At 40.7% G+C, this 20,860-nt stretch overlaps 1 protein-coding gene across 1 annotated transcript in view; it reads left to right on the plus strand.

Annotated features, from left to right (window-relative positions):
* LOC107664663 (dipeptidyl aminopeptidase-like protein 6) overlaps window positions 1-20,860 on the plus strand; it is a 168,237-nt gene that overhangs the window by 47,184 nt on the left and 100,193 nt on the right. The window contains exon 2 of the mRNA XM_016455296.1: window positions 19,022-19,136. Within this exon, the coding sequence (XP_016310782.1) occupies window positions 19,022-19,136 (115 nt within the window). The remainder of the gene's footprint in view (window positions 1-19,021; window positions 19,137-20,860) is intronic.

Here is a 20,860-nt window from a genome sequence, read left to right on the forward strand (position 1 = left end):
ACAGCACGAGACAAAACATAACATGAAAGCACACAGCCGATCACAAAGCACATGCTAAACAGAACACAACACACGCGGATAGAAGAGCGTACGGCCCGATCGAGCTCGAGACTGCACGCTCCACAGCAAGACAGAACATGGACCGCGAGTGTCCGAACCCCGACACGAAACCGAAACTCAACAAGACATGAGTGCCGGGATCCGAACACCACGCTCCAACATGAAACAAGGAAACAGGACACGCAGACGAGAGCGCATGGCTCGAGCACTCTCGAAACCGCACGCTCACATGAAAACAACGACATGACGGGAGTGTCAGGGCTCTGTCACAAAACCATGAATCAACTAGACCGAAGAGACAGAACCCTGACATTTACCTGTCAGTCATATGGCCTCTTGGGCAGGCCTTGGCCATTCAAAGCGGCTGAAGTTCCCAGACCTTCTGCCGTCAGTCTGAAGGTCTGGCTATGTGAGACTAGGTATGTCCTGGCCTTTAGTGTATTTGGTCTTAGTGGACTAGGCTATGCACTGCTATGCACGCTGCTGCTGCAGAGCAAGTATGACTAGCTACTATTGTGAGCATGTAATATATTATGCTACTGCATGAATAAGCATACATAAATCCTGTAGCAGATCTAGACAGGTGGAGCTGGGGGAGATGGAGGGTTTCAGAGTGTAAGCAATATAATTGGCTGCAGAATCAGCAGACACCAATCAGCTTGTGTCATGTAAAGGATGTGAATGCTAGCAGATTGTATGTAAAGGACATATTATTCTGCGCCATTTAGAATTTAGAATGACTGAACTAGATATGTATCACTCCAAAAAGGGCTGACAGCTGTCTTCTGCTGCTGTGTAGATTCTGTGGTGTTTGTGTTGAATGATTTGTTGACAAATCAGCCGCTGGTTCATGTGTGTAGATTGTGATTTCGTAATGTGCATTAGTGTGATGTGTTGTGGTCCTGAGAGGATACATCACATAATTAATGCATATAAAGTGGATAAAGCAGGTGGCGGAGAGTAGATGAGCCCATGTTAATTGAGTTTGGCCCCAGCCTGGTTGCAATGGAAATGAAGCAAACAAAACTAATGAACTAAAAAGGATACTTGAAATGAAGAAAAGTTGCTTTTGTGTGTAAGACTGTTTTGTCCTCTCCCTTCAAGTGCAGAACAGCAACAAGATTGCTTTTAAGATAAATCTTGAAATTTATCATGGCTATGAGCATCTTCCCCAGAAATTGCAGGGGATCGATAAAACATCATAAGTGCCATAGTCCCTTACTGCTATTTGGAGCCTGTGCTTTGAGTTGTTTGTTTCTTGTGTCTGAGTGGTTTTATGGGGTATTTTAATTAAAAACTCAAGCTATTGTTAAATTATAATACTTAAAAGCATATCCTCTGCAAGGTCACCATCACTTAGTTGGGTGACATTACAGCACTCATAACCTCCTTATGTGGCTTTTCAATTCTTAATGTTCCTTGGAGAATAAGCAGCCCAGCATAAACAGCAATAGCATGCTGATGTTTGAATTGCACCTCAGTTGATTTTGTAGAAAGTTCTTATTGCAACACTTTAACTTGAGTATAGTGTTACCCTTGGTTCTCTAAAAAATAGTTTCTTACAAAATAATGATACTGTTAGTATAAAATATAATTTAGATTATAATTTAATGTCTTTATGAATATTATATTATGCTCTTGCCATGTTGAGTCTGCCAAGGTGTTAAAGGTAACACTTAATTTTAATAATGCTCTAACTCTAACTTTGTAACAGTAAGTTTGATAAGTAACTATAAATATAAGTAAATTTGTAACTATAAGTAACTTTAAGTAACCTTGCAACTTAAGAAAACCTGTTCATATTCTTGATGTTTACACCTGAATGCTAGTCTTTTGGGCTAAACAAGTTCTTGAAACATTAATGACCTCTCCAACCTTGACAAATATTGCCATCCACAATTCTGTCTGACAAGGTTTTGTGCAGTTTAAGTCCTGTGTTTGAAAATTTAGATTTTCTAAAAAAAAAAAAAAAACCAACAAAAAAAATGTTTCTCTGCAAGGTACATTCATGTTATTAAATCAGTGTTAAATAGTGTACATATTGATTCAGATTATAGTGTTCACAAGTTCACAGTGAGCGTGGCATAATTCTGTTCTGTTATCAGTTTTTTTTTTTGGACAGGTAAGAGTATTAATTGTTTTGTAAACCACTCCCTTTTCACCAGTTCACAGTGAGTGTGACATAATTCTGGTCTGTTAGCAGTTTTTTTTTTTTTTTTTTTTTTCTTTTTTGGACAGGTAAGAGTATTCATTGTTTTGTAAACCACTCCCTAACCACTACGTATCAGTGTGATTATGGTGATCCAAATTAATAGATGCCATCATTGTGATATCAGTATTTAACTGCAATACTAACGCCAGCTAAAGAACTCCTGAATGCACCTTTAACCCATGTATTATTTAATAATTTCTGAGGTGATTTATTCAATGTGATGAATTCTCATGGTTGCTGATGGCAAAATGCGTTGTAATAAGAAAGCTTGTGAAGCTTCGCGTAGTGAAGGCTCAGTTCTTCCATTCTTCCCATGTGTAATAAATGAGAGATGTTTGTGTGTTTGTGGGTGTCTGGAGGTCTGGAGGTCACCCTGTCATTGACGTTATTTACCCTATTTCAGACAGAGTTCAAGCTGCTATAGTCTGTCTTCTCTATTGGTGCAGAAACAATTCTGTAACAGTTCAGCCAATCCATGCAGAATAAAAGTATGCCAGGAATGATTTAGTGTGTGCGTCATGGAGATATTCTTTTATGCGTATTATCATCTTCTTCTTCATCTTTTGAGAACAGACTATCTGTTTAGAGGCTTTTTTTCCCCTTCTACTTCTGCATCCATCGCAGATGCAGAACGTGTTTGTTTAGCAGTAAAACCCTACTCGATTTCAACATTAGCTGGAAAACACTGGAGACGTGGCAGGAATATTAAGAGAAGAATGAGTGAGAATTTGCAGATTAGTCTCTTATCCAGCTCAGTGAAACATGAGCATGCACCCGGTCTGCAAATCAGATCTCTATATCAAGTGCCACATCTAAAACTGAACCATCCATCAAACACCTGCGGTCCAAAAAATCCATTCATCCAATCTCCAAACTGCTTGTCCTATAGAGTTGTGGGGATGATGAAGCCTATCGTGAGAGCTCACACTGACATCTGAAATTTACATTCTTACATATCTGCGACTTGTGGATGAAACCAGATCACCCAGAGACGACCCACACAGACACTAGGAGAACATGCAAGCTTCAGACAAAAATGCTGCATGGCTCAGCTGGGACTCGAACCAGAGACCTTCTTGCTGTGAGTAGACAGTGCAACCCAAGTCCAAAAAATGTGACACTGAATTCAAGAGACCTGCTTAATACCGCAGCCACATCCATCAAATTATACTTCTATCCATCTTCCACACTTTTCTGTGTGGAGAACATGCAAACTCCACTTTTTTGAGCTTCCTGGCTTGGAACAGAGACTCGGACCAAGGACCTTCTTGCTGTGAGGTGACAATGCAATATACTGCGCCACCATGCCGTGGTTAGCATCACAACAGATAAAGGAAGATCTGGCTTAGAGTGGGCAGCTAACTGCAACATCTGTAGGGTCTCATAAAGCTCTTTATTATCTCCAGAGACAGACTATAAGACTTGCGCACACATTATCCATACCACCTCCATTTAATGCTTCATCTGTCTATCCCACATAAAAAGAAATGTCAGAACTTCCACTATGCTTTTGATCTCTCAGTCTGTGTTGATGGTGTTTTTATTTTATTTACGGGATATTTAGTCTCACCTTCTACACATCCGCTAAGTACTGTGAAGTGTTTCCAGTGGCTGGAGATGAAATTGATTAATAATTGTTTGAGTGTGTGAAAAATAAACATAAAATCAACATTGGAGCGTAGCAAGTCAAATGGTCTTCTTCATGGTGCTTTTTCGCCTTTTTTTGGAGCTTGATGGCAATATTGATGTACTCAAGACCGTGTCCAAGACAATGTTTTCATTGTATTGGTCTTGTCATGAACTTGGAAGTATTTGGACATGGTCTTAACTCGGACTCAAGATCAAACCTGTCTTGAGTGTTACAACATTGTGAAAAGTTTTGTGGTCTGTGCCAAAGTGCACATATGATCCACTTTGTGTAGTGTAAGTAAACTGTGAGCAGAGGCGGACAGTAACTGAGTACATTTACTTGAGTATTGTACTTAAGTACACTTTTTGAGTATCTGTACTTTACTTGAGTATTATTTTTTCTGGGAACTTATGACTTTAACTTCACTACATTTGAAAGACAAATATTGTACTTTTCACTCCACTACATTTCTATCAAGGTCCTCGAAGTAGAAAGTCGTTACTATGTGGCAGCTTTGAAAGTCAGTAGGTAATTTTTTTCTTCTCTAAAACGTGACTTTCTTTTTTTCAGACAGTTTATCAGTAATCACTCTTGTAGGGCTACATGAAGAGATTTCCCAGCATTTTTTGAACACTGACCAGTTCCAAATGTGATATTTATTTACAACAATTCAATAATAAGAAGTTAATATTGTGGTATACATTACACACAATATTGTCTGATTTTGCTAAATTGTGTACGTGAAAATATTACCTATAAAGCCACAGAAGAACTGTTGTGCATCTCCTAATAAAACACAATAGGTGTTGGACTTGAAGCAGAACTGCACAGACCGTTCTGTGTGTGACATCAAAGTACAGCGAGAGCGATTAGACAGCATTTTTAAAATGTTTGTTTTGATGTCAAATAAGTCTTGCTGTTTTGCTTTTTTGTTAAAGCAGTGTTGCTGTTGTAAAGTTATACAGCTACAGTTGTGTTGCCGGGTTTTAAAGCAGGTTTGATTTTTTTTCTTCCTTATCACTCTGTATTTACAGGATTTCACTGTACTGTATTCAGTAGGTGTAATGTATTCTAAGTTGCTTCAGAAGTATTGCAAGTACTACGTACAACAATAAAACAGTGCATTGACATAAGAAAGGAAATTTACTTTTGGTACTTAAGTACTTTTAAAAGCAAGTACTTCTGTACTTTTACTTGAGTAAAAATCTGTCTTTACAACTTTTACTTGTAATGGAGTAATATTTGACCAGCAGTATTTGTACTTTCACTCAAGTAATGGAGTTGTGTACTTTGTCCGCCTCTGACTGTGAGTGCACTGCAGAGGTTTCACTGCAGAGAAATCACATTTACGCTATCTGAATTGTTCAGAACCTCTTCTGGTTTCAGTTTCAACCTGGACTTGAACTAAAATGAGCTGGTCTCGACTACAGCACTGCTTGACAGACCCTGGACATTGTATGTTTTCATTGTACCAAAACGAACAACTTAATCATTCTGCCCATTCTGACTAGTTTTATGTTCAATGGAAGAAAGTCATATAGGTTTGTAATGACATGAGGGTGAGACAGTGATGACATATAACTTTTTTGTTTGCCTGAACTATTCATATGACACGTCCCCAGCCCCTCCATGCAATATTCTGTGATCTACATATCTCTGTATTTCAGGTAGCTGCCTTTCTAAATTTAGCTTCAGCCATAGATGTTGAGGTCACTACAGTATGTCTGTGATGTGGGTCACAGGTTCAGTGGTTTCCAGCTGGAGGTGGACTGTCCCAGCATGGCTGCAGGCGGCATGTTCTCTTAGACCTCTGCTGTGATCTCTTTGCCCCGGGGCTCAACATTTGGTTGTCACCCCAAGCACCCAGCGCTTGCCTGGGGCTCTATGTTGGTCTTTCAATTGAGCACTGAAGCCCTATAACCCTCAGGGCCCTGTAAGGACTGTAGGGTTTAGCCTCATGACTTATTTACGAAGACACATATTAGGACATGTTGCTCCTTTGGTTCTGGACCTTCAAAGCCAAGTATGTCTTATTTGACATACCTGACAATATCAGCCTCCCCTATGTGAAATTGCTTACCATCAAAGTAGTAATGACTACCCTGTCTATATTGGACATGAACCCATTATAATAATAATACAACACCGGATGCAGAGTGGCACTGCGAGCCGCCAACAGTAAAATAATGCCCCATTCTGTTTCTGATGGACTATGTGTACTTTTGTTACTTCCAGCAACAGGACAAATGGATTTGGAACATTCTTGCGAGATTGGAAGTTCTTGTTCTGCAGCAAAACATGATCCGAAATGTCAGCAGATGTGTCCTGTGAAATGCTGTAATACTTAAGGTGGACACTTCCAAACCCTGCTGTAAGAGCAGCACTTTTCATGATACATATTATCCCCCACAATTAGTGTAGAATATATGAAAAAAGTTCCAAATTAGTCTATTTATCACTTGTTAAAACAAGCATGTTTAGATGGATGCTTTCAACCATTTTTGTCCTTGTCTTTTTCTCTGCTAATCAGAGATCACCATTCCCTCATTCTTTATCCAATATCCTGATCTGTTTTTGATCATTCTTCTTCTTCTGCAGCTTTATATTGATTCCTTGTTAGATATCAATCTGTGTTATTCATTCCATTCTTTGGAATTTTTGCCTTGATGAAACTTACCACCCCTTACTCATGCTCTGGACATTATATTTGTCTGCATTCATTGACCTTGGAGCTTAGGTAATTCTCCTTATCATGATCATGATTGCAGATCATAGGGAACCAAAGGTTCTGCACCACACCTCCAGTTCTCTCTACTCTTAGTGATGGGTGGAGATGAATGATAAGATATGTTAGATTGAACTCTACAAATGTCTTGTCCACTCCTGGGTCTCAGTCGGCTGGAGAAAAGTGAGAATGGCTTGATGAACTGGCTCCCCGCTGTGCATTGATCAATAATGGCGTGTTACACAAGCGTTGCTCAGCTCGTTTATGTTCAATACTCACTGACGAGGTGTCTGCGCTGCAGGTAATGAGCCTCACTTATGGATTGTCACATTCTCCCCAATCGAACAGAAAGCCTTCATTTCAACGCCCTGGTCTGCTGAAGAACATGACTTTATTGCAATTTGCACCATTAACAACAACCGGTAACAGAGATAGAGGACTGACCAGAGTGTTTAATCTCTGTATTAGGGGTGAGAGATTTAACTAAAATCTTGTTTTATATGGTAATGTTACTGATTCTAAATGACATTAAATCAATTGCAGTTAGTAACATAATCCACTACATTACAAATTTTAGGTAATATAATCAGACTACTTTCTGATTACTTTTGACCTAACTTGTTTATCGCATCAATTTAAATAGGATAAGCATATCCCATATTGACATATTGATATAAAAGTAAAAAGATAAAGGATATATGTTCAGCTTGTTGTTATTAACAACATTAAATGTGTTAAACTTTACATTACATCATGGTTTCCTAAATTGGGGTTTGTGAAGGGACTGCAGGTGGGATGAGTTTAATTTAAAAAAAAAAGTTAAATTAAAATGTTACATTAAAATACATTTTAAATAACAACAAAATAATACACTTGCTGAAAAAAGATGAAATATTTTATTTATTTAACTGCTTGTCATGTGACCATTAACCAACATCAGAGAAAGCACTTCTTAAAATTGGTCTCCCCATTTTCTTTGTAATTAGATTAATTTGTAATTAATATATTAATATGTAGTACTTAGGTAGCTTGTGATAACCAACCTTATATAGCACACAACATATCTAGATGTGGGGTCAATGTCAGAATCGGAATTGGCAGTAAACTGAACTCATTCTGTGTTTGACTGACAGGTTTTGATTGTGCGTTTCATATTACATGCCATCACAGGGTTTCCCCTGTTTACTGTTAATCTTCCTTTTAGACCAGTTCCCCAGTTGCACAACAAGTCACTACGTCCTGCCATCTACACTTAAGGTCATTTGAGAATCATAAAACTGTCTTTCAGCTGGCTAAGAGAGAAATAACAGGGAGAGCACTTAGACCAGTGAGAGCTGAGAGCGGCTGGGTTAAAATTCCCCTTCTTTATTTTGAGATGCGTCATAGAGCATGGATTCCTTCTTTAATGGCAAATTTAAAAAAAAATGAAACTGGGATCTTATTTTCCAGTTTAAAGGAATAAATTTGTGTTCTTTGAGTCAGACGCCGCAGTGATTTTTAGCAAATGGCTCCTGATGCCCTCTCAGGCTCCTCCATAGGGTATTGCCAGGCAATTGCAACCTGCCAGATATCTCAGAACAATGCTTTGAGAGCTAAGAGAGCAGAGCAGGAATGCATTTAGAGCTGTGCAGGCTGGGGAATTGGGGGCTTCTTCTCTCCTCCTCTTTTTCTATATTTCTCTTTCTTTTTCTTACTCGCTCTCTGATGCCGGTCGATGATGAATTCCAAATCAGCCTCTGTGAAGTGTGAAATTTCAGTATTATGTTTCACGTACATAGACGATCGAAGCTTGTTTTGTCTGATGCAAGCAACAGCCAGTGTAAAATCCCATTGTTCTCATATCCAGAAGGACTATCATCTGGCATGTAAATGCCAGTCATCAGAAATCTGTTCTTCTGGAATGGTTGTTATTGTCTCCATAAAAGCAAAGAGCTTGTGTTAAGTAATAATCAAATCCCTTTTATAATAGGGATGATATGACAATATTTGTAAAGCTGATTTGGCCCTGCTATACCTTAGGACTGGGAATCATTCTATCTGGTGTCTCGAAGAGAGACACCCTGCTCTACTACTTAAGCTGTTATTCTTAATGTAAGAGAGTCATCATTTAAACCCTATTATCTACTCTCACTCAAGTAATTTCCTATACTTACAGATTTGCAAGTGATTCTGCCGTAAGTTAGTGTTGACACTAGAAAAGCCTGATACTGCGGTACTATCAAAGTAATTGTCTTTCAGAGCAGGTAACCATAGGAAGTGTTAGACTCAGAGTTAGTCCTGCTGATGAGAAGCTTCCAAGTCGAGTAAAGGTAGGGAAACATGGGCAGTATCACATTTATACCCTCCTTTCATTCAGTGTGATGGAAGGACACTTAAAACTGTGCTGCGCTCTCTGCTCTTGTAGAAGCAGGTAATGTAGAGCTTTTGTGCGCATTAAAGATACAAGTGCTCAGCAGGCGTCATACTTCAGGAGTGATAATATTCTATCACCTGTGTATTATTGCCCAATGCCGTACCATGTTTTGTGTATAATGTGATGGCATTAACTGCTTCAATGTAAGGAACTCCACCTTCTGTTATTTAGATATTTCACAAATGTCACTGCCAATTTTGCAATGTCAAAGCAAACCGTATTAACTGGATAATTTCAGCTCTAAAATCTAATTGGTAATGTCAAAAGCCTATATAACTGTACACGCACTTCAGCTGAATTCTATATGAAGGTGCCAAGTTGCTTTGATTGGTGTGGCTTGGCAACATTTGACAGTTAGGTCAATGAACTATATTACTTGGCATATGCATTGTTTTTGATTATTATTAGTGGTGCCTTCAGTTGTTCTTTAGGTATTATAAGCATTGATATTCTTTGTGAACTTTAGGTACAGATACTGCAATGGTATTTATGTTTACTCAATAATTAATTCTCTTACCTGTCCAAAAAAAAGAATCATCTTGCGCGTCACCACTCAGGATTCTCTGTCATCAGATACTTCTACCAAGTGTTATAGTACAGTACCAGTCAAAAGTTTGGACACTTTCCCATTCGTGTGTTCAAACATTTGACTGGTACTATAGGCCTATGTAGAATACAGTATATACATAAACAGAATATATATACATAAACACATTTTTTGCAATGATCACTCAAATGTGGTGATCAAACACTTATAATGACGTGACAAAGATATGTAATGATGGAGGTAGGGCTGGACAATAATTCAATATCAATATGTATCGCGATATAATTTTTTTATCGCTAGATCGGTCGGCACCGGACCGCGAATTTAACCACCCGCAACTCCCAAACCCCGGGGGCTATCGACGCGGCGTCTTGTCTCAAGACGTACACTTGATTCACGTTCCAGAGGGTTCCTCGAGCTGAAGGGATCCCCCGAATTTGGTGCGGATTTGCCCCGCCTTTACGGAGATATGGCCGTTCAAAGTTTCAATGGTTTTCCATAGACTTAAGCTTTAAAGCGTTTCATCCAGGTCGCCAGTAGCAAACAATGGAGCATTATCTGCTGGACAAACTAAGTAATTACACCATTTCAAGCATTTTATCTGCGTTGTATGTTCTGTAAAAAAATGTTCATGTCGGCGGCATACTGATATATCAGCGACAGACTCATATCGGCCGATAATATCGGCTAAACGATATATCGGTCGGGCTCTATGCCTTACCAATGTTTACACTCGTTTTTAGTCTTTTGGCTTCTGCTTTTTTGCTTCTTTTTCTGTACAGGTTCTCCTGTTGTCTCAGCTGGTAAAGCATGATAATATGTGTGTTCAGTTGCCTAATTTTTGCTCTTCACATCACTAAACAACACTAGAATATCTACAGAGGCAAATCAGAAATTTTCCCGACATTTAATGAAACACCAAGGATTGCGTTATATCAACATGGTGAAATATATTGAGACCACAGTTCACGTTTTAAGACACAAATTAGGCCCAATCCCATTTCTACCCCTTAGCCGTTCCCCTTTTCCCTACCCCTCTGTTTTGTGCATTCACGTGAAGGGGTAGGGGTGTCTCGATTCTCTTTTGGTTGGAGGGGTAGGGGTAAGGGGAAAGGCCAGATAGCCCTTCAAACGAAGATTTTTTGGGACCAGCTTCAAACAAAGGGGTATGAGAATTATCAGCATAAAGCAGCTACAGCGGCAACATGGCTGCCCGAACGAACAAAAAGACATAAATGTAAGCATTTTTGGCATTAAAAAAGGTTTTAATGAAAAGTAACCATTTGTTTCATGTTACATTCAATCGTGAGTTCATATTTACGGTCATGTTATTCAAAGAATGTTTGCAAAAAATCGCTAAAGTTGCTAAGGTTATATCATTACAGATAGTGCCACAACATATTTTCATGTCTGATCAAGGCGATAACCACCGTAGACATTGAGGGGCGCTATTCCTCCTAATAATTAGAAATAGCTAAACGCTTTTCTCAAATATTGCCAAATCGTGAGAGAGTGAGAGAGAGAGAGATGAAAGTTGTGTGTATGCGCATTTGTGCATCTCCCTTTACAATGAGTGAGTTTACTTCAAAAACAGTGATTTTATCCTCTCGTTGCTGGAAAATATAATGTAGCAATTCAGTATTTAAACTGTTATTAATAAAAGTCGTAAGGCAGCGTTGACCAGTTTCTTTGCTCTTGGATGTGTGAGCTGTGCGATCTCCAATATGTGTGTGTGTGTGTGTGTGTGTGTGTGTGCATGTGTGTCAGTAAGCAGCACATTAATATAGAACGGTAAGGCTCTAATGCACATGAGCACACCAGTATAGGTGTGTGTTTTGTAGGAGCTATTTTCACCCCTACCCCTTGACACTCTGTTTCAAGGGACAAGGGGAAGGGGAAGGGGAAGGGGTATAAAATAGAATTGGGATTGGGCCTGCAATAATATGAAACCATGAATATGCAAATTAGATCAAGCATATGTCATTTACATGTTGTAAATATTTCAGACAAAACTTTGAATATCTTTCAAAAATTCTATATTATGAATATTATACTTTGGCAAATTCAGCTCTTGTCTCATCCATGGATGCGCTCATTGTTGCAGCATGGTGACTTTGTTTCCCAGAAGACTGATTTAAAAACCTGATTTGCCTGATTGAAACGTGATTTTCGGAAATTGAGAAATCAGCTGATCAGATTCAGAGTGTGCTGTTTTGAGAAACCTCTAGCCTTTTTTTATCTGCAATATGCAACAGGCTCTGTAAACAGCCCGTGGGCAGTTTGTGAACGCCTCAGACTTTCATAACTGTAGATCGAGTGCTTTGTTCCGAAACAGGGATTAAAATTTTTACAATGTTGCTTTTTATTCTTGGTGCGGTTCGCTTTCACACCGCAAAGTTTCTAAACGGACCAAATTTTTTAATACAAGTCACGCGCTAGTAAACTTCTCTCATTGGTCAAAGTTCCACGGTTTATTCCACTTAGCTGTCACGCATGTCATCCGTCAGGATGGAACGATAAAAGCTTCGCAGGCTTATTGTTGGGGTTTTTTTTAGCTGTCGTTATAATAATTTATCATTTTGAGCAGGAGTCCAGGATTGATTGGGAAATTTTTTTTTAAATGCACCTACTACAAAGAAGAGCAATAAGACGGCATACAACAGGCCAGGTGTGAAAGCACCCTAAGACTTTTTGAAAACTCTCTGCATATTTGAAATATAGATGTTTATCACTGAAATCACCAATCAAGAAAGATAAATCATGGGTAAATCTTGAGCTAAGATGCAACAAAAATTGAAAGCCTTTGGAGGTCACTTCAGACAATGAAGATTAGCAATGCAAATGTACTCTATTCAACACACTTCTCTTTACTCTGCCCTGAATTTCAATGAAAGCAAATGATAGCTCGCCATTGATTCAAGCATGCTAAGTGGACTTGTAAATATTTTTGTTCAGTGCGTGCCACCAGTAAGTGAACAATTTCAGTATTGTACATTCAAATCATTCAAGTCCTGTGTTTTTATGCAGGGTGTCACCAATCCCTTGTGCCGACGATAATGTCAAGTTATTGTCACGTTTTATGCACCAGCGCCATATGTTTATTTATAGATGCAAATCTTTTTCCATTCATTTCTACATCCAGCTGTTTAGCAGTGGTGCAGTTTTTACATGTGTAATTCAGGCCACACTTATCTGTAAAGTGCACATAGAACTCGTAATTGATTAGTTTTATATGTCAAAGACAGACATACAGCTTATACATTCACCTCACATCCTCCCTCCAGTCTGTCTGTTCCCGTTGTTTTTCTGAGCTGCACTCAGGCTGTAGTGTGTTTTTTCAAGTGTTTTTTTTTTCCCGTTGGCTTTGTAAGCTGTAGTCTCCTCCAATCAGGGAATGAAAGCTGGAGTACTGAGCTCTCTCTGTTGTTATCATCAGATCTGTATTCATTTCACACCTGCCAAAACACTTTCTCTTTTATTTATTTATTTATTTTCTGTATCCTTTCTCTTTGTGCACACAACATGGCAGTAGATTATTATCTGAATGTGAGCGTGTATGTGTTTTTGTGTTGTACGTATGAAAGCATGCTGTAGTTAGTGGTCAGCGTGGGTTTTTGTATTGTTTTGAGTTGCTGGTAAAAATTTAAAATAAATATGATGGTGCTCTGGACTGCAGCCATTATAAAGTATAATAGCTCTCCTGGTTGGAAAGTGTTGTGGTGGTTTAATGGAAGGCAGAGGGCTTGTCATAAACAAGTGTGTGGTGTGTTCACTAAGCAGCTGCTGTAATGGCACGGTCATTATGATAATGGCCCAGGATGGATATCATATATCTGGGTTGTCCCATCCCCATGTGTTTGTCTTATGAGAGGGCAGGTGTTGGCCATTACTGGACTGTATTGCAGGACATTGCTGCAGGTCTAGTCTCACAGAACCAGGGCCACACACAGCATTCAGTGAAATTGAAATAGCAAAGTGTTCTATTTTGCTGTTTTTTTTCTGAAAAAGCCCACAAAAAGATACCGTCTGATCAAGTAAAGGTGACCAAAATGTAATTTATTCATGCAATGGGAAAGCCATTAGTCCAATCTTCAGTGTTACATAATTTTTCAGAAATCATTCCAATATGCTGGTGTTACATTTCTTATTATTATCAGTGTTGAAAACAGTTGTGCTGCTTCTCATTTTTGTGTAAATCAAGATAAATAGATTTTTATTTATTGATTGATTTATTGAGGATTATTTGATGAATAAAAAGTTCAAAAGAACAGTCCCCAGAGGACTAATAAAAATTGTGCACTAGAGATTTATTATTATTATTAGCCTAGTTGTTGTTGTTGGTTTTGTTGTTTATTTTATTTTTTTAACCAATGATGATACTGTCATGCTACGGTGAGATAAACACACGAATAAGATGAAGATAAATGCAAATAGTATTTAATAAATCCACACAAGGGTAAATCCAGGACAGAACAGGCAGGAGCACACGTAGGGACGACCCCAAACAATGAAATGAACACAACTAAAATAGGGGTACTAATGAGGGACAGACAGGTGAGGAGGATCAAATAATGAGGACACAGGTGAACTAAATGACAATCGGCGGGAGACAGAAACTAGGTCACAATGAGCACATGGGGAAAGAAAACACAACAAAAACAGTCCAGGGGTGTGAGTTCGCCCCCCTCCTGGAAGGCGCAACCTCACGCCGCAGGAACAACAAAGGGAGGGACAGAGGGGGACTTAGGAGGAGGACAAAGGAGCAGATGTGGGATGGTGACAGTGGATGGCAAAGGGCTGACAGGAAGGCAGACAGACAACACAGGTGGAGGTTTGGGAAGAGGACGGACTCCCGTGAGAAGGACGATAGACAGAGTCCAGGGAGGAGACGACGGAGGGAGGAGCCTGGGAAGAAACAGGGAGAACCAAGGCAGATCAGATGAAGGGAGGAGCCAGGGAGAAGACTGGAGGGAGCAGGAGGAACCAGGCGGGACCCAGGCCACAGCCATGATGGCGGCCCACGATGGAGCCGACGGAGGGGGGAGCTATGGTGGATGAAGGGCTGACGGCTCCAGGGGGCCGACCGATGGCGGCGGAGCAGGTGGTGGTGGAGATGGAGAGCCGATGAGCCAGGGTGACGGGGAGGATCCGGAGGGCCAAGGCGGAGCAGATGGCTTGGGATCCGGAAGGCCGCGGTGGAGCCGGAGTGACAGAGGATCAAGGTGGAGCCGGAGGGAAGGAGGAGCCTGACAGAGCCGGAGGGACGAGGTGTAGCCGGAGAAGTGGAGTCGCGAGGCGGCGGATGATCAACGACAGACCAAGGTGGAGCCGGAGGGACGAGGGAGCCCGGCAGAGCTCATGGATTGACGGGCCACGGCGGAGAGGAGGGAGCTAGGAGCCATGGTGGAGCCAAGACAAGAGATCTTCCAGCCATGACGCCGATGGAGACTGGCAGACCCGCGGCGATCCCACCGCACAGATGGTGGGCTGAGGGTGAGCAGAGGGGCTGCCAGGAGACAGCGGTGGTGATGGTGAGGACTGGTACAGAGGTGGTGGGAGAGGGAGGCTGGGCTGTGTGCTGCCCACACACCATAAGGCCACTTCCAGCACCGTGAGCGCCAGTGACAGGGGAACGACCTCCATGGTCGTTATAATATAGGCATACAGTTCTGGGCAGACAGATAGTTCCAGGTAGACAGACAGTTCAAATACGACCTCCATGGTCGTTTCAGGACTGACAGATGATTCAATCACGACCTCCATGGTCGCGACAGGACAGACAGATGATGATGGCGGGAGAAGACAAGGCATATCAGCATATAAATCCACATTATTGTCCTCTGAGTGCAACCTCAGCTCACCCCTCACGGTGGTGCGATGGGCGGGGCTATCCTCTGTGCCCTCGCTCCCTACTGACACTTCCACTGTCGCGTGTCTAGCTCTAGATCAGGGCTCTGACTCCAGGGCGATCCTCAGCTCTGTCGCACTCCTAGGCGATGGCTTGTCGGTCGCGGCGGGCTCTGGCTCTCCGTCAGCGGTGGGCTCTAACTGCTCCGCGAAGTGGGGTGATGACTGGCTGAGCTCAGGGTCGAACATAATAAAAACAAAACGCGGGAATACACGCCGTGCACTTTATTTCTAAGTCCAGTCTTCTCTCACGCTACGGTGAGATAAATGCACGAAGAAGCTGAAGATAAATGCAAATAGCCTTTAATAAATCCACACAAGGGTAAATCCAGAACAGAACAGGCAGGAGCACACGTAGAGACGTAGTAGACCGGACCCCAAACAGTGAAATTAACACAACTAAAATAGGGGTGCTAACGAGGGACAGACAGGTGAGGAGGATCAACTAATGAGGACACAGGTGAACTAAATGACATAATCGATGGGAGACAGAAACTAGGTCACACTGAGCACATGGGGAAAGAAAACAAAACAAAAACAGTCCAGGGGTGTGACAGATACAGATTACTGATCTTTATACTGTATGCATATATATATATATACACTACCAGTCAAAAGTTTTTGAACCGTAAGATTTTTTATGTTTTTTAAAGAAGTCCCTTCTGCTCACCAAGCCTGCATTTATTTGATCCAAAGTACAGCAAAAACAGTAAAAATGTTAAATGTTTTTACTGTTTAAAATAACTATTTAAAATAAATATTTCCCCACATTTTTTTTCCACATTAGCTTAAAATCGTATGTGTCAAGCATTTCTGAAATGCATCTTATTTAAGCATAAATAGCTGTGATGTAGATTACATAGTACTAATGCAATATATTACATGTATTTATTTAACTATTTAAATGAAACAACACAGTAGAGAAGAAGAAAAGAAGAAAAACATAAATAATCAGCCCCTATTTGGCCTAAGATTCTGGTAAGCGCTTTGCCATTTATGTGTGTGCACACTTAAGCATTAATCAGGCTCATTACTAATACATTCCTGTATCTCATATCATTAAGAAGCAGGTCATTGTGGGTAAACAGCTGTTATTGTCATTCAGAGTGCATATGTGGGGCAGAACAGGGTGAAAGGCTCTGCTGGTGGTTAGCACTGTAATGCCGTGTCATGTTCAGTAGCTCCGTCTGCATACCGGAGAGGAAGAGTCCGCCTGGGTGACCCTGGAGAGGAAGAGAGAAATAGTGTTGAAGAACAGAAACAGAGAGAGAGAGAGACAGAGACAGAGAAAGGGACTTTAATGAGTCCTTGTAATGGGTGTCCCGGTAAACAGGCTCTGGCTACTGTTATCTCCAGGCTAATGATGTCTGCTGTGCTATTCAATTAGGACAGGAACAAGGTCACTAACAGCTTAGGCCTTAAAGAGTTTAATGCCGCCCTCGCCACTAGACTTCCACTCCATTAGTCTGTGTTGAGTCCAATAAAACGTCAGCTGTGAGAACACAGACCACAGCTGCATGCTACTTTCAGCTCTATTTGCATGCATTCTGCTTAAAGTTCAAATGCTTTGTGTCTACTGACCGTCTGCTTGTTGTAATTGCTATATTTTGGCAGCATCTGTATGAGTGAGAGATGTAATGTTCTCTATTTTAATTAACAAACAGGTTTGATTTATTGAGTTTAGTGTCTGTTATTCACATCCCATTGATTGTTAGTTTGAAATAGCTCCTGTCACGCTCATTTTGATGTTTTCATGAGGATAGTACTACCATTAATTTATCAAATTTGTTTCATTTATAGCTACTGCCAAATATTTAGCAAGAAAATTTGTTTTAAGCTTAACATCTGTGAAGTTCCCTCACATTTGGAAAAAAGTTATTTTTGCTCTACATAGTTCTTACACACAACACATGAAGCAAACACAAATCATGTATGCATTTTCTGGCCTTTAGAAATTAAAACGCCCTCAAGCTTTTCAGAGCTTTATACTTTATTGAACAACTAAATCTTGCAGCATTGCTGGGAAAAAAAAATCAACATACACACTACCATTCAGAATTTAGGGTCTTTAGTAAATTTGTTGAATTTAATAAAATTGTTTTATTATATTGAAAGAAATTACTACGTTTATTCAGCAAGGATGCATTAAATTACTCAAAAGTGACAGTAAAGAAATTTATAATGCTACTGTCAGGAACTGTGTTGGAGGGACGACACGGAGATGTGGATCAAAGTGACAGTCTTTAATGCAATCCAAACACAAGGGGTAATCCACACAAGGAACTGCTTTGACACACGATCATGACCATTAAGACCCGACAAAGACAGACTGCACAGACTGGGGTACAAATACTAGGTCACGGAGTGCACATGGGGAGGACAGTCCAGGGGCGTGACAGTTACAACATTTATATATATAAAATAGGGATGCACCGATACCACTTTATCCAGTACTCGCCCGATACGATACTTTTATTTTTGGTACTTGCCGATACCGAGTACCGATACCAATATTTTTATTGCATTTGTACATTTTTTAAATATTGGGTACAGAAACCAAAATAGTATGTATAATGTTAGTTGGTTAACTTCATTTATCAAATAGATACAGTCAAACCAAAATGTATTCAGACACCTTCAACATTTCTCACATTATCACAGTTTATTCGCTATAGTTTAGAAAATGGTAATAAAATATGACAAGAACTCAAACTTAAACTGGGTCAGAACAAATTCAGCTTGATAATGTTAGATCACTTTGATAGAAAGGTATGTAGCCTAATGGATTACAATCAACCAAAAAATTAGACAGCTGTTAGTATGGCATTTTAACGAGTACGAGTACGAGTACAGAAGCTCAGTATCGGGGCCGATACCGATACCAGTATCGGGATCGGTGCATCCCTAATATAAAAGATAACTCAGTTTTTAACAATTTTCAAAAATCATGTTTTTTCATTGTGCATTCCCATTAATCTTGATCAAACTGCAGTTAGGTTATTTTGATTAAATAAAAATAACTAAAAAAATACAGCTAACTAACACAATAAAACACAATAAAAAAAATGATTTTTGAAAAATGTTATTTAAATTTAAAAAATTTAAAATGGAGTTACCTGTTTTTGCAAATAAACTGATTTCTGAAGGATCATGTGACACTGAAGACTTGAGTAATGATGCTGAACTTCAGCTTTGCCATCACAGGAATAAATTACATTTATTTATTTTTGGAAAAATTTGAATAATATTTCACATAATTACTCAGTTGAATGTATTTCTTATCACATAAATGCTGCCCAGTTGAGCATAAGATCTTACCATCCCTAAACTTTTGAACAGTACTGTATGTCACACTAAATTATTTTTTATATTATTTTTTGTACAGAGATGGTGGCAGAACCTGTTTTAGGCCAACAGCAGTTTCCCAGGAGGCGCTGCTCACTGACACACAACTGTCCTTGACTAACCTCCCATTTGCATTCATCGACTCACATGCTTTCTCTCTCTTTGTCCATCTCTTTCTGTAGGAGCTGGTGGGAAGTAACCCTCCGCAGAGGAACTGGAAGGGAATAGCGATTGCACTGCTTGTTATTCTGGTCATCTGCTCTCTGATCGTCACCTCTGTCATTCTGCTGACTCCAGGTATGCAGCCTGGGAGCAAAGGGCCCGGGGCCATGAGCCTCTGGACCAGACTACACACACACACACACTTATGATGCTGTTAACAAACCAGCACGTTTCAAGTGTCTACATACAGGTGCACAATCCCATTACAGACGCAGCCTCTCATGTCACCACATCCTGCCAGAACACCTTGAATGTTTTCCAAAACATCTTGGCTTGTACTTAGAAATTTCAATTGGGACAAGTTTTCGCATATGTGACACAACCATGCAAACAAAATGAACACTTTCAAGGGTTCTGGACACATCTAGTGTGACCAAACAACACAGATGCGAAGTGTAATAACAGGCTTCATACTGCAACTAAATTGGTTGTAAACACGCCAAAAAATAAATATGTCCCACAGTAATTTAAAATGTAGTCTCTTTTGGCCAAAGGCAGGAAAAACTGTTACAAAAACACGTTATTGTTGTTACTTGGCATATGAGGTCCAATTGTTAGACTGTATCAACCTTTTTGGGGAGGCATGTTTGATCCCCAAACAAGCATTATTGATACAAAACAGAACAATATTTACGTGACACAGATACAATCAGGATCATTCAAGTGGCAGAAATAGATTGGAACCAATTTATAACTAAAAGAACACACTCTAGTGTACACGATAATTCAAAAGTATTACGTCAGTTAGATGTTATAATGATTTTCTAAACATCTCCAAGGCTGCATTTATTTGATCAAAAACAGAAATATTGTTAAATATACAATTTTAAGTTCATTTCATTTCTATTTAAAATATTTTAAAATGTAATTTATCCTGTGATGGCAAAACTGAATTTTCAAAAGCCATTTGTCACCATCGCTGCCGGAAGGAACGCGGAGCCGTGGAATACATGAAATAGTCTTTATTAAATCCAAGACACAGGGGTAAATCCAACTCAGGAACAAGGAACGAGGAATGATACACGAACACAACTTAGTAGACCCGACAAAGAAACATGAGGCAGACTACACATTATATACTAGACTTGACGATGGATAGACAGGTGCGGGGAATCAACTAATAATCAAACTAAACGAGGACAGGAACATGACCAAATAAGGACAAACAGGAACAGAAACAGGGGCAAAACACGACACAGTCCAGAATCCTGACATTACTCCCCCTCCTGGAAGGCGAGTCCTTGCACCGTAGAAACTACATGGGGAGGGGCAGGTGGGAACTTGGGAGGCGGCCCAGGAGGAGGACGGACACCTGGGAGGGGGCCGGCAGACAGAGTCCAGGGAGGTGACGAAGGAGGGAGGAGACAGGAGGGACTTGGAGAAGGAGGGACCAAGCAGGACCCAGGCCACAACCATGACAGCGACCCACAGTGGAGCCGACGGAGCGAGGAGCCGTGGAGGAGGAATGGCCGCCGAATCCATGGGGCTGACCAACGGCAGCGGAGGAGCCCGAGACGGACAGCTGAAGAGCCAGGGTGATGGGGAAGATCCGGAGGGCCAAGGCGGAGCAGATGGAGCCGGCACACGGCGGAGAGGAGGGAGCTAGGAGCCATGGTGGAGCCGACGGGTCCACGGGCCGAGGCAGAATCCGGGGCTTAAAGGCTAGAGGCAGAGTCAATGGAAACTCCAGCCATGGCGAGCAGAGGGTCTTCCAGACGACAGCGGAGGAGGAGGCAGGAGAGGGTGGGAGGGCGGGCATTCGTGAGCCTCCGGGCATTCGGGGCTAAACTTTGGATCGG

Source organism: Sinocyclocheilus anshuiensis, unplaced genomic scaffold (assembly GCF_001515605.1).
Source record: "Sinocyclocheilus anshuiensis isolate Anshui unplaced genomic scaffold, SAMN03320099.WGS_v1.1 scaffold35, whole genome shotgun sequence".
Lineage (NCBI taxonomy): Eukaryota > Metazoa > Chordata > Actinopteri > Cypriniformes > Cyprinidae > Sinocyclocheilus > Sinocyclocheilus anshuiensis.